Source organism: Lissotriton helveticus, chromosome 4_1, assembly GCF_964261635.1.
Source record: "Lissotriton helveticus chromosome 4_1, aLisHel1.1, whole genome shotgun sequence".
NCBI classification, from domain to species: Eukaryota; Metazoa; Chordata; class Amphibia; order Caudata; family Salamandridae; genus Lissotriton; species Lissotriton helveticus.
Window position 1 is genome coordinate 496,414,239 of NC_136063.1, and position 13,492 is coordinate 496,427,730.

A 13,492-nucleotide genomic window follows, 5' to 3' on the forward strand; every position below is an offset into this window, starting at 1 on the left:
ATTTGAAATATGTGGATGATCCTGCACTCCCCAGGTTGGAAAAACCCTGACTCTAAAAGATACCTTAACCGCCTGGTGGGAGGTATTCAAGTGTTTTTGAGCATTGACTGTTTTAGGGGTATGTCTGCAAGATCAAGAGAAGATTTAGAGTAAATAGATTTCAACACTGCCTATTATTTCTGTTATGCTTCACTAGAATCATCTGGAGGCAGAGTCTCCTAGTCAGCTGCAAATAGTTGTGGCTCCTACAGATTGCTGATAAAGAATTAAGGGAGCAGGTACTGTTCAAAATCCATGATGGCCATTTCTGTTTGGAGTTCAGAGAGTGTTCCGGTTTTAGGCCTGTGAAGGTGGTGCTCTGACTAGGGTTCTTACCATGTCCAGCCAGCATGGAGACTGATGGGGACGCTCTTCTTGTGTACAAGATGTTAAACCTGCCAGAATGGCCACTCTTACTGGATGACTGTGCGGCAGGTGCAGAATTTCATAGCAGTCCCAGGGAACGGGAATACTATTAAAACACTGCCAATGGTGTTGGATCAAAGGGAGCAGGGATTTTCTTTGTGAGGCGGAAGGGTGTATGTCCCCAAGGTGAGAGAGAATAGCATCAAGAATAGCAAGCAGAAGCCCGTTCATTGACTGGCAGTAAGCAGGCGGCCTCAGTAATCTGCGCTCTACTGCACGTCAGATGAATCTCTGTGAGAACTATATCAGCTTCGAGAAAATGTCTCCTAAAGAAAACACAAAAGGTGATCAGGGATAGCAAGACTTTTCTTCCCCACAGTGCTCACTTCTAGGTGACTCTAATGGAAGGGGTGAGGACTGAAAAGGTGAAAAGCAGGCATCCCTCAACTCAGGGGGAGTCACTGATTATGGTGCCTTTTGGGGATATGCAAAAGTGCCTGCAACAAATGAATGGGAAAATAACACATCTGAAGGGGAATTTCACTATTTGAAGGGCTGCACAGCTGCAAAAGAACAAAGTGGAGAACTGGAAACATCACATGAATCAAACAGAATCTGTTTCATGTACCATGGGGATGACTTTCACCAGTTCCAGGAATTTGATAAGTACATCAATGCCTCCATCTCTCAAACTAGACTCCAATATCGAAATGATGGAAAACAAAAGTAACGCGTTGTAACTTTGTACCTTGGGCCAGCTTCTTCAGGAAGGAGATTTCTTAAAACATGAGCGCATTTGCACTGCTTAAGGGAGTGATTAATGGTTTGCAGATCCCTACTAGAGCTCTGGATGGTGCTGGAAGGGGAGCAGGTATAGTGCTGCTATTGTAGAGTAAGGAGGTTTTCACACATGGTGCTGGAGCTTCCACATGGTTCCTGAGCAGACTGCACATCGAAAACATTTCCCTGAAGTGGGGTTGCAAGTGAAGTGCACCTGGATTATGATCTGAAGGATGTTTGTTATAGGTCTAATGCTATGAGTACATGATTTGAACTGTGAGGAATTGAGAGGTTGCTCCTCCTGCACATAATTTTCTTTCGTTTATCTCTCTCTTTTTTTTCACCCTCCCTTTCTCCAGGTAATGTGTACAGGCTTGAGCTCCTGCAACTATCATACTAGTTTTGGTGGAGTCATTATAATCTAAATAACAAAACAGCGTATTATACTGTTTATGTAGGCAGGCTATGTCTTGTTGTTTCACAATTTTATTATACCCTGTTTTACACACCTTATATATGAATAGAGATTGAAATCCAGCAAACGAAGATATCTACATATGTTCATAGTGTAGTTTGAACATTAAACACTACAGGTGTAGGGATTGGTCAGAAATAAAGTATGAAAGGTGCAGGTGTAGTAGGACAAAACATTTTCAGGAAAGCTAATTTCAGCTGGAGAAAATTAGAGTGATGTTTTGAATCCTTTTGGAGTTGAAAAGAATGCCTCATGATGCACAGTGAGCACTTCCAGTCACAAAGTTGTTTGAGACGCTTAATAGTGTCACTTTTATACGGATTTTATCACAACCTTTGGCAGTGGTCAGGTATAGATTCCAATAGCAGTGGAGCGGAAATGGTACTGAATTGCAATGCTCGCTCATGTCATCCCTTTCCTTTTCCTCACTCATCCCTGTGCTTTTTTGTACTGAACACAATAAGAATAACAAGTACCCTGTTGGCAGTGGCATTTAACCTCTGATGGAAGTCATCTGGTCTACTCATCTTTCTGTAGATTCAGTGTCTGTTCAGTGTTGCTCCAAGACAGGAGACTCCTCTGCAGTGTCATAAAGACATTGGATTATAAGCAAAAAGAGACAGCAAACACAGATTCAGAATTTAGTGACATGATCTATTGATGATTTTTTTCTCCAACCCTACCAGCAGTGAAGTCATTCCCAAACAGGTGAGTATGGAGTAACTGGCACTACACCCTGCATCTGGATCACATCATTTAAAACTAAAGGCTGTATTCACAAGGATATGAGGGAGCTGGACTGGCGAGCTAGGTTTGAGTTTATGAGCACTGTATTGCAGAGGACTTTATGGTTGCTTTGCTCACTATAATTAGTCAATTTAATTTTTTTCTACATTTTGAATCACAACTATAATGACTATTTAGTTGAAGTTTTTATAGGAATTGTAAGGTGCTTCATCATAAAGTGTTCATTTCTCGTAGGACTGAAAAACCAAAGGTTCCCGTTAATAAAGTTCCACCTCTTCCCCCAGATTCAAGGATTGTTGACAGCCTTCCTTAGTAGATACTGTAGTAGAATGCTCAATAAATAAATATGTATTTCTACCAAAGCCTAGACTTCTACAGCTATAACAAAATAGTATAAGTACTTAAAGGATCCTACAATTTCAGTAGTCTTCATGCGCCAGAATGGCGCATACCACACTAATAATTAGCGCTGCAACAAAACCAAATTTATGAGTCAATATTGGTCTATCTTGATGGCGTAAATATAAGTCATCATCCAGTCTGCGTTTGCTTTCACAAGTTGTTACTTTTGTTGACATTCATATACTGAGTTGAAACAATCTTGCTAAGTCTTACCAATTTAGTGACTGTTTATAAGGATTATCAAGACACGATCTCATATTTTAACATGGTTAGATATCTTAAAATGTTGAATACTATTATTCTTGCTGAAATTAGAACTTAGTGTGACTGCAGGAGGGTGGGATACACTAGTGCTCTAACTTTTTTTGCAATTGAGTTAAATACCTGTGTGCCTGCTCTCGTGAAGTAAGAATCTCATGAAGTTGTTGTACCTTCTCCTTCTGTTGACGGACAGCTACTCGGAGTAAGTCAGCTTCTCGATGAGCAGCTGTAGCTTTAAGTTCAGCCTCTTGGATTTGTTTAATCTGTAAAAATGTGAATGGGGAATGAAAACTATAGAAAACTTTGATTGAGAAGCATACTGCCTTCATTTCATTCACTAGCCCCTACAGAGCTGTAAAACCATATTTTCTTTCTTGGAATAAATACTAGTAGACTACTAAACTAAAAGTCCCTGAATATTGTAATCAACATTCCAAAGGACAGACCTATCTTAAACCCCAAACAATTTGTGAGGCATTTGGAACGACATGAGAGCTTCAGCAGAAGTTGCTGCCCGACCACCTTGCACTCGCAAACACACCTCTCAGAATTGAGGTAATAACAGACTTCAGTGAAGAAAAAGAGACATGGGAAGGTGGAGAAGGACATAAGTTTAGGAATGTCTGAATGCAGATTCACACACAAAGTCTGGATTTTCTACCATTTTTCATGCCAGAACATGTGCCTCCATTCCGTTGTGTTACCACACAGAAGGAGATTGGGGGTAGGTAGGTGGGTGGTGGGGGAAGGGGGTACCTAGGACGTAAGACTACCATTAGTGAAAACAATCTGGCTCTTGACATAGCAAACAAAACTACTGTCTTGCATGTGGTGAGTTAATAATCAAACAAATACCTCTACAGCTTGTTGACGTAGACTTTTTGTTTCCATCTTTGCTAAAGTGTCTTCTAACTTCTTTAAGGTCTTATTCTGTTCTTCTTCTTTAGCCATTACCAGTTTGAGCTCATTCTCAAGTCTCTGCGATTCAGCGTCCAAATGCTGGATAACAGCTTGCAGTTTGGTTTTATTATTTCTTTCCTTAAGAAGCAACTCCTTGAGTCTAAGAAAACAACAACAAAAAAGCAACTGTCGTTACAATCATAAGCAGACATCTCAGGCACACAGAACTGTCCTTTAACTGCTGAGCATACACAGCCAAGAAGGCAGACTTAACAAGCAAATCCATCTAATCACTTCTGAAAGCGGCAACATAACTTTGGAGATTTCAATAAGGTTCTTAACAAAATTAGTAATGCAAAACATGGGAAAGTTAGGAGAAAACATTTTTCACATACTAAATGCAAACGTTCAGCGTTCCTGCAGACATGGTAAAATTAAAAAAAGTATTAGCAAAGAAAACAAGTTCGGCTTTAATATGATTTTGCACACAAACTGCATTTGTGCATTCCAGTGTGCTAATTTGTTTTTTTAAAACATATTTTATTGATTTTATATGGTCATCTTACAATCAAAAGAAATGCATACCACAATATCCATATCAATCAAATATGCCCCCATATTAATACCCAACTCACCCCTCAACACCCTCCCCCCCTACGTATTCGGTGGTGTGGGCACATACAAAGTCTCATATCCCACTGTATTACCAGTTGTCCAATGAGCTTGCAAGCATTGTTCCGTGTTCACCAATCACATGGTCATGCATTGCTCATTCCTCACCCTCTTCCACCTGCCAGTCCCTTAAGCCCTGAACCAAGGCCTCCCATGCCCTAGCTACCTCCAGAGCGTTATCATTACCCAAACGCGCAGCCTGCCGTACCCTCACCACACTCTCACAATTCGCCCATTTACAGAATTCCTTGCGCCAGCGCCTGCTCGAAGGCCCCTCCTGTGCCTTCCAATGCCAGGTTATTTCTCGTTCGGCCAGCAAGAGGCCCAAATCAATAAATTTGCTGGTTACTTTTGTTTTAGCCGTGTGTGGGAACCAGTGCAACAAACAAGTGGCCATATCGTACTCTAGTTGCCTATCTGTAACTGCATTCAAAAGGTCCCCTACCTCCACCCAATAACCCCCCATACGTGGACACAACCATAGCATATGTTCCAATTCAACATCCTCCTCTGGACACCTGGGACATGCCACGCCTTGGACTTGGAAGTATTTTCTGATCTTTCCCGGGGTCAAGTAGGCCCGATGTAGAATGAAAAACTGAATCTGCTGGAGTCGAGCGTTCCTGCTCCCCTTCCACGCCCCCCCTGAGAATATGTTCCCATGTGGTATCCGGGATCGGACGGCCTATACCTTCCTCCCATTTCGTTTTGAGGCCCGCCAATGGGCGTAAGCCTTCCCACAACATCCGAGATTGGAGGCATGTGACCGCTTTAACCGTCCCCGCTGCCATCACGACATATTGGCATGCCAACGTGGTCACTGGTTCCGTGCGCCCCTCTCTCCAGTGTTTCCGGATCGCGGTCGTGACCGCTGCATAGATCAGAAAGTCACCCTCCGGTATCCTATACATGTCTCGTAGTGCGGGAAAGGGAAGCAGTTCCCCATTCAAGTGCATTCCAGTGTGCTCATCCATTAGAACATTACAGTCAGCCCTACTGGCTTTCTGCAGGTCAGCTATCCTACATGTCAGCCCCTTTGCAGGGGTGCAATGTTGTCTCTGGCCCATGGGACCTAACCTCACAGCATTATAGAATGAACAGAAATTGTGAAAACCATGAGCATGCTTGTGGGGGGGGTTGCGTGGGGGGGTGAGAAGAAGAGAGAGATAGAGGTAGAGATAGAGGTAGAGAGAGAGAGAGAGAGAGAGAGATCTTAGCAGGCTAGCAAGCTTCACAAGTAGAACAAGCACAAACAGTGACTAAGGTTTGCGTTCAAACCATTCCCCGGCCTTATTATCTTCTGGTCTTCAGGCATGTGAATAGTGGAATTGGAAGCATGAAGACATAATACCACTGTTGGTGCAGTCCGTTCTACAAATTTATATTGATATACATCGCGCATCTTTGAAGGGAGTTTTCACTACCTTCATTGGAAAAACCCCATTTCAAGATGAACTCCACTTGGCCTCCCATTTGTACATAGCCCACATTGCATGCCTAAATCCATTTATGAGTGCAGCGTTCTTTGCACCTGTAAATCCCATTCAAAGAATGTGAAAATGGGCATTTCAAAGCTGGATTAACTTTGGATGTTTTTAAATGCCCCAAACAGGTATGTTTAGGAGGATAACTAAACTCCTCTTAACTTCCTTTGCACTCTGGAAATGGTAGGGGTTTTACTTCAGCCAAGAGCTAGCATGAATCTCTTTCCAGGGTAGGAAGGGATGACTCCCGTATTGGCAGGGGTGTAGGTGGAAGGGCTTTCTCCACAAACATTTTCCTATGGGAGACAAATAAAAAGATTGCCTTTAAACAAGGCATCATTTTCTTGCCAAATAAGAACTCCACACAGCCCAAACAGAAATCCGGAAAGCAATGCAACATGATCTGCCCAGAAGAATGCCTGGAAACCTGTGCCTTGCACAGCTTACAAGCCATACCTTTAACATTGGTGAATGTTAGACTGAGGTGCAGATGCCAACCCGTAATTTCATGAATTTGTGAATCAGACGTGTGGAGTGTAAATTTGCTTCTAATAAGTTTGTACTTTTTGAGTATTCACAAACAATTAACAAAACAGGCACACATATAAGGTATATGCAACCACAATCTAAGTTGGCATGACCAAAGCCACAATTTGTCAGAGCATTGAAAAGAACCGGAGGTTGGCAAAGGCAAAGCCCAAGTTTTGGAGCAGTATAAATACAGATCCTCTGAGACAGACAATACATAATTGTAACATATGGGGTTCTCACTGGACCAGCAATTGTGCACCTTTTCCTGTGTTCGCGGACTAAAGAAAAACAAAATATACAAGAGATACACAACAAAATCTGCGATTCATCAACACAAAAACAAACTAGATTGAGAATATTAAAGTACATGGAAAGCATAAAAACAATTATCTATTTTTAAACAAAATGTTGTGGTCGACAAGGAACTAGGTGCTAGCGGATCAGGTAGTAGCTGCTCTGCGAGGAACGGTTTTTTGAAGTATTTTACTCACTAGTACATAAAAAACAATTGTTGCAGAGAATATCTTCCCACTCATTATCATATGTAGCACCCAAGCAAAGTGAAGCCTGACAGATGCTGCAGACTAGAAATGCAGTGACACTGAAGTTATCTGAACAACTTATCAGGCGGATTGTGCATAGTCAGTAGTAAGGTTTTAAGCTTGAATGTTTACACTTTTCTGTATTGTTGTATGCAGGGAACTTTCTTTGGCGCATAATTTCGTCTCTTTGGCCACCAATTGGTTTAAATGAGATGAGAAAAGGGATTGCACTGAAAATCTTTATGTAAGACTGTCTTTATGAACCTTATGTTACATAGTTAACAACTGTGAATGTGTACTTCTTATTAAGACTCACTTTCCACTGAATAGGTCTTTTATGACTTGCTAATACGTTTGGAGCTGTTTGACGAATCTGCATATTTGATAGACAATTATCAAACATGTCTACGTTTTGAGATATTAAGTTACATGTAGATACGTCTTTACCCAGATTATGACCATTTGCAGTAGGTGTGAATCTTTTCAGTAAGCTTTGATAGGTTAATCATTTGCATATTCTTACCATTAATTTACAGACAATTTTTTTAAACAGACAAATCTCATTGCGCATCAGTGTGGGTCCATGGACTCTTTCAGCATGTGTGGGCCCATGCAATCTGATGAGCTGGGCTCAACAAAAGACATTCTGTTGGTGCCACCAGATGTGGGACTTGGAAACTGAATAGCGCAAAAAATAAATGTACAAAATATAGGGGATTAGAGAAGGGGGGAGTAAGAAAAAAAACATTTTATGGTTGTATTCTGTTAGAAAGGTCTGCAAATAACCTTTGCTTGTTGTACCAAAATGTTACTTTTGCAGATTAGAACTTCCAGTGAAATTAATCCGAGTGAATAGCTCTGGTTATGATAAAATACATAATAACCCATTGCAGTGCAAAACTGAGCACTATTATTCAAAAAGCATCCATACTGTACATAAATCCCTACTACATTAAGCCCATGTCAAATCTCATACTATATGGTGACTTGCAACTCACTTTTAGTTCCATGTTGCACGATCTGCAAAAAGACAAATCTCAATTTGATCATCTGTACCTCTGTTTGACACCTAACAATTTGATTATATCCATGCAACTCTTAACTCAAAACAGTCAATCACTACATTCCTCTTACAATGCAGATATCTACCACTGGCCTGCATTATAGAGTTTAAATCACATTAACTATGGGATAAGTGGTACACAGGCGTTAAGGATGCTTCTCTTGGAAGTACCATCTTGCATCCCAAAATTTTATTTATTTTGGAGTACACTAAGTAAAGCCAGAGGTGCAACTTGTAGGAATGGGCCTTATACAACCATCCATGGTACTTGACAGGCAGAGAGCCAGAGACAGAAGTAGTGCAAAACAAGCATTATTATACTCTCCGATGGGCCCAATGTCAAGCTACAAATGTTGACTAACCATGATATGTTCCTTAAGAGAATGCTCAAGTGTAGAATAGAGTAGCCCACATTTGTTAAGACCCAAGGTTAGCCTTACCTGGATAGATGACAGTCTCATTCTGAAGCCTACCTTTTCCAGTTCATTGGTCCTGCTGATCTGGAGACTCCACCACACAACCCAGTCTTCTCAGAAATCTTCTTCAACTTCATCCCTGACATCACCCTCAAACAAACCAATCCATGCATTGAGGATGATCTCAATATGTGGTTTGTCAGACTACAACTATCTCAAAGAAGATCTATCATATCTATCTTGAAACCTTCACCAATTGGTCTTTAGGCCATTTCATTCAGTTGGACACAGTCTCAATGTAATCTTCATTTTCTCAGGATTTATAACAGGAAAACAACTGCCCGAAATATCCACTATGGTGGATAAGCTTCCACCTAAGTAAATCAACTGCTGCAATACTAAGAATATTATCATAATTAATTAAACAGTAACAACATTACATGTAATTAAGGGATCAGATTTGTGTACGAATAGTGTAAATTATCAGTTTGCATAATCTACAATAAATCAATAACATTTACAGTCAGGTTTAGAATTGGATTTACAGTTACTTAATTGGCTGGAGTTCACACCACATACTGAAGACTAATTAGCTACTCTAGAGTACTATATTTTGACTGTGACTACTAGTCATTAAAACTACTAAGGATTAACAAAACTGATCATGGGTACCACTTCAAGTTTGTGAACCTATGAAAACACTAAGGCTGGGAAAATGTAGTTACAGGCAAATGAAATTCTCTCTGCTCATCTGTCTTGATTTATGAGTTGAGGGAGTCTGAGGCACATGTGTGGAATTTCACAATTTTACATCTTTCCACCATTCATCAAATGTGTTCAGCGGTAGTGCAACAAGCACAGACTGCTCAGGGTTCTGAATTGTAGGGGGGGCATAATTCAGCCTCAGCTGAGGACAGCTGTCTCTAAAAATATGGAAAACAAAGTTTGAAGAACCAGCGCTCTCTTACCTGTCGGTGGTATACACAGCCATGCTATTGATATCCTTTTCTTCCTTAGTCTGGCTCTGCAGCTGTTTAATGTGGTCTGTTAACTTTGTTACAATCTGTTCAGCTTTCCATCTTTTTTCTCGCTCTTGGTCCAATTCTTGAACTAGTGCCTAGATAAAATGATTTTATGATTTGATTTTTTTTTTTTTTTAAAAGAACTACATTACATGAGGGGTTTTACAAACTGTAAAAATAAATGATCAAAGAACTGTAAACATTGGAAACATACAAGTACGTATTCACTGAACAAAACCAAAGGTTAAAGTGAGGTTATAGTTCGGTGTGATAAAAGGATTTTTTATTTTGTAACCACAGAAATTCATTGAAAAAAACAAAGGCTAAAGTAATGTTATAATTAGGTAAATTTCTCAGTGAAAACTTAAATTTTTTTTAACTAGAAAAAACAAACCACAAATTTACGTTATAGGTGGCAGCGCTAACTGTACACCATACACCGTTTATGATCTCGCATGACATCACTTATGAAATGCTCTATGACATAATTTGACATCACTGATGACATCTCAAATGACACCACTGATGACATCGCCGATGACCTCATCCAATCTTCGCTTTTCCACATATTGGTCTATAAATTAATATGGTATTAGAGGACTGACAGCAAGTACAAACTAACTCAGGAGAATATCAGCCATCATTACTACCATCACATATACAACTCCCTTCGCTGCAGAAAGCACACGTGTGCAAAGTTGACCTATACCATACACTTCACAGCTAGCACAGTTCAGATTAACAAACAACCACATACATCTGGGTAGCCCTGATTTGAGTATGGTGTTGAATCTGTGTACAACTGTTCAGAGAAAGCCAAAAGAGCGAATGCCGATTCCAAAACAAATGCACTAGGACGGACAGCTTTTATCTGTATCAAACAGCTCACACACATCAAATCAACACAAAGAAATGAATTTAAAATCGGTAGAGAATGGAGTACTGTAAACAGTTTTTACTCTATGGAGAGAGATCATTCTTGGCAAAGTATTTGCAAACAAGGATACACTCATGAGAAATACACCACAAGTATTCAAAAGAATCTACTAAGAACAGTATACATAATATGCAACAGTTGTCAAAAAAGATACTATTTGCTAAAAGTAGCCAAGATCTAAAGGTGCTAAATATCATACTACCTGCACCCTTCATACTGTGGAGAAAACGAATAGTTTCTTACCTGTCGGTGTAGTTTTGCAGCTTGATGATCTTTCTGGATTCACTATGATGTGCATTATTCCGCGGTCTTGTGGTTGGGTCCGGATTCGTAGTCTTCTTTTTTTTCGTAGCCCAGGTGGGTGTCGACGTCCCACCTTTGGTGTATTTCCGGTAACGTCGGCACGCTTCCCGCGGAAGCTCCCACTCCTGGGCGCCATCTTCGGATTCTTTTTTCTCGTGTTCGTTTTGTTACCGAAGTTATGGCAATGTTCAACTAAAGTCTTTTCACCGCTTTAACCTTTTAAGGCTTCTTTTCCAAGTATTGTCTTTGTTTCAACAACCTTTTCTCTCCGGCCTCATCTTTCTGGTGGAGGTGGGTGGGTTCGCTAGTGAATCCAGAAAGATCATCAAGCTGCAAAACGACACCGACAGGTAAGAAACTATTCGTTTTGCAGCGTGAATCTTTCTGGATTCACTATGCTGTGCATAGACTTTGTAGCGGTTTCTCATGTTTGTGGCGGCTGGGTGGAAGATGAGCGTTGGTTATTGAATATGTGTTGAAGCACCCTTTGTCTGACTTGTGCTTCTTTGCTCATCTGTATATCCATACAGTAGTGCTTCGTGAACGTGTGCACTGAAGCCCATGTTGCCGCCAGGCATATGTCCTGAATTGGTGTGTTAGCTAGGAAAGCTAGTGTAGCTCCTTTTTTCCTGGTAGAGTGGGCACGTGTCCCCTCTGCTAGTTCCTGCCCTGCCCGCTTGTGGCAGAACTGTATTGTTTGGGCGATCCATCGCGCAATTGTTCCTTTAGTTACTGGTTTCCCCATGCAACGGTTAGCGAAGGACACAAAGAACTGCTTTGTTTTCTTGTGTTCCTTTGTTCTCTCAATGCAGTGCATGACTGCCCTTCTGGCGTCCAGAGTGTGCAGTCCCTTTTCAGCTCTTGTTGACGGTTTTTGGAAGAAACTCGGTATCTGTATAGTCTGGTTCAAGTGGAACCTTGACACCACCTTTGGCATAAAGTGTGGGTCCGTTCTCATCACCACCCTATCGCTGTGTATCTGTATGTAGGGTTCCTGTAGCTTTAGTGCCTGCAGTTCGCTCACTCTGCGCAGTGAAGTGATTGCTACCAGGAAAGCTGTTTCATTGGTCAGCATTTCTAGGGAGGCCTTGTGAATTGGTTCAAAAGGTTCCTTCATGAGTTCCGTTAGGACTAGGTTAAGGTTCCATGCAGGTGGTGGCACCCTCTTTGGCGGTGCGATCCTCTTTGCTCCCTCCAGGAATCTCTTAACGACCTGTGATGTGAATAAACTCTTGCACGTTTCTCCTCTCGTGTAAGCGACTATCGCTGCCAAGTGAACCCTCAGTGAGGATGAGCTCAGATTTTTTTTTGGTTGAAAACTTTTTATTGATTTTATAACACAAACACAAACAACTTGCAAGGAAGAAGAAAAAGAGACATCAATATACACAACGTTGCATTACATGGTGGTGGAAGGACAATCCAATGAGCGTTCGTTCTATCGAGAAAGAGTTACACAGTGGGGGGGGGGCCAGAAGAAACAAATTGCAATCAGTATACAATAGTGTGTGGAGGAACCCTCGGGTTACGGGGACATAGGTGCAACATCAGGGTCAGGGAGAGGAGAGGCACATATATCACCACGATAAGTGTTCCACTGAGTCCATATCTTTCCCCATTTCCGGGGGGTACCACGAGAAATATACACAGTTTTTTCTCTGAACATGCACCAGTCCATGTTTTGTTTCCATTTCTGAAGTCTGGGCGGGCCCTGAGCGCCCCACAATTGCGCAATGTCTCTTTTGGCAATCATGTTGCCCAAGGTCACCCACCGAAGCTGCGACACGGAGTAATCATTCGGTTCCCATACGTTCAGCAGGCATCTCCTAGCTTCCGGCATCGATCGCACCCCGGTAACCTCACTCATCACCTCGTGCACACGGGTCCAGAATCGCACTATCTCAGGGCACTCCCAGATGATATGTAAAAAGGTGCCCAGGAGACCACAGCCACGCCGACACAAACCATCCACAGAGAAGCCCATATGCACCAAACGGGGACCAGTGACATACACTCTATGTAGGATTTTAAGTTGCACAAATCTAAGGCGCGCCTGGATGGCCACCTCTTTAGGGGAGGAGATCGCCGCCTGCCAGTCCTCATCGTCCAGCTCCAGCCCATCACCAGTCCAGACCTCTCTGAGTCGAGACAGGAGGTCAGACCTGGAGTTGATTAACTTTTTATAAATAAGCGAAATCGTACTATCAGGAACATGTCCGTCCAGTACCCTGTCCTCAAGCGGGGACGACTCCGGAATCTCCACACCCGAAGGAAAGACCGAGAGCACCGCGTGGCGGATCTGTGCATAGCGAAAGAATTCGCGATCGCTCAACGCGTACTCGGTTTTCAATTCCTCAAACGTCTTCATTCTCCCCTTAGTCCAAACATCATCAATCCTGCTGATACCAATCAAGTCCCACCTATCAAACCCCCGGGACTGCCAAAGTGAGCCAAGTCTATCAGAGGCGTACAGGCGGGTGGCACGAGTCAATTTATCAGTCCACCCAAGCGCCATGGAAGCATGTCGCCATACCTGGACGGCCGTCCTAGTG

General features: G+C 42.0%; 1 protein-coding gene across 6 annotated transcripts in view; it reads right to left on the reverse strand.

The window, feature by feature from the left end:
• LRRCC1 (leucine rich repeat and coiled-coil centrosomal protein 1) overlaps positions 1-13,492 on the reverse strand; it is a 481,085-nt gene that overhangs the window by 305,712 nt on the left and 161,881 nt on the right. For all 6 annotated transcript variants that reach the window (XM_078687089.1, XM_078687090.1, XM_078687091.1 and 3 more), the window contains 3 exons: positions 9,647-9,795; positions 3,926-4,130; positions 3,194-3,333 (listed from right to left, as the gene is read on the reverse strand). In XM_078687089.1, coding sequence (XP_078543215.1) covers positions 3,194-3,333; positions 3,926-4,130; positions 9,647-9,795 — 494 coding nt within the window. The remainder of the gene's footprint in view (positions 1-3,193; positions 3,334-3,925; positions 4,131-9,646; positions 9,796-13,492) is intronic.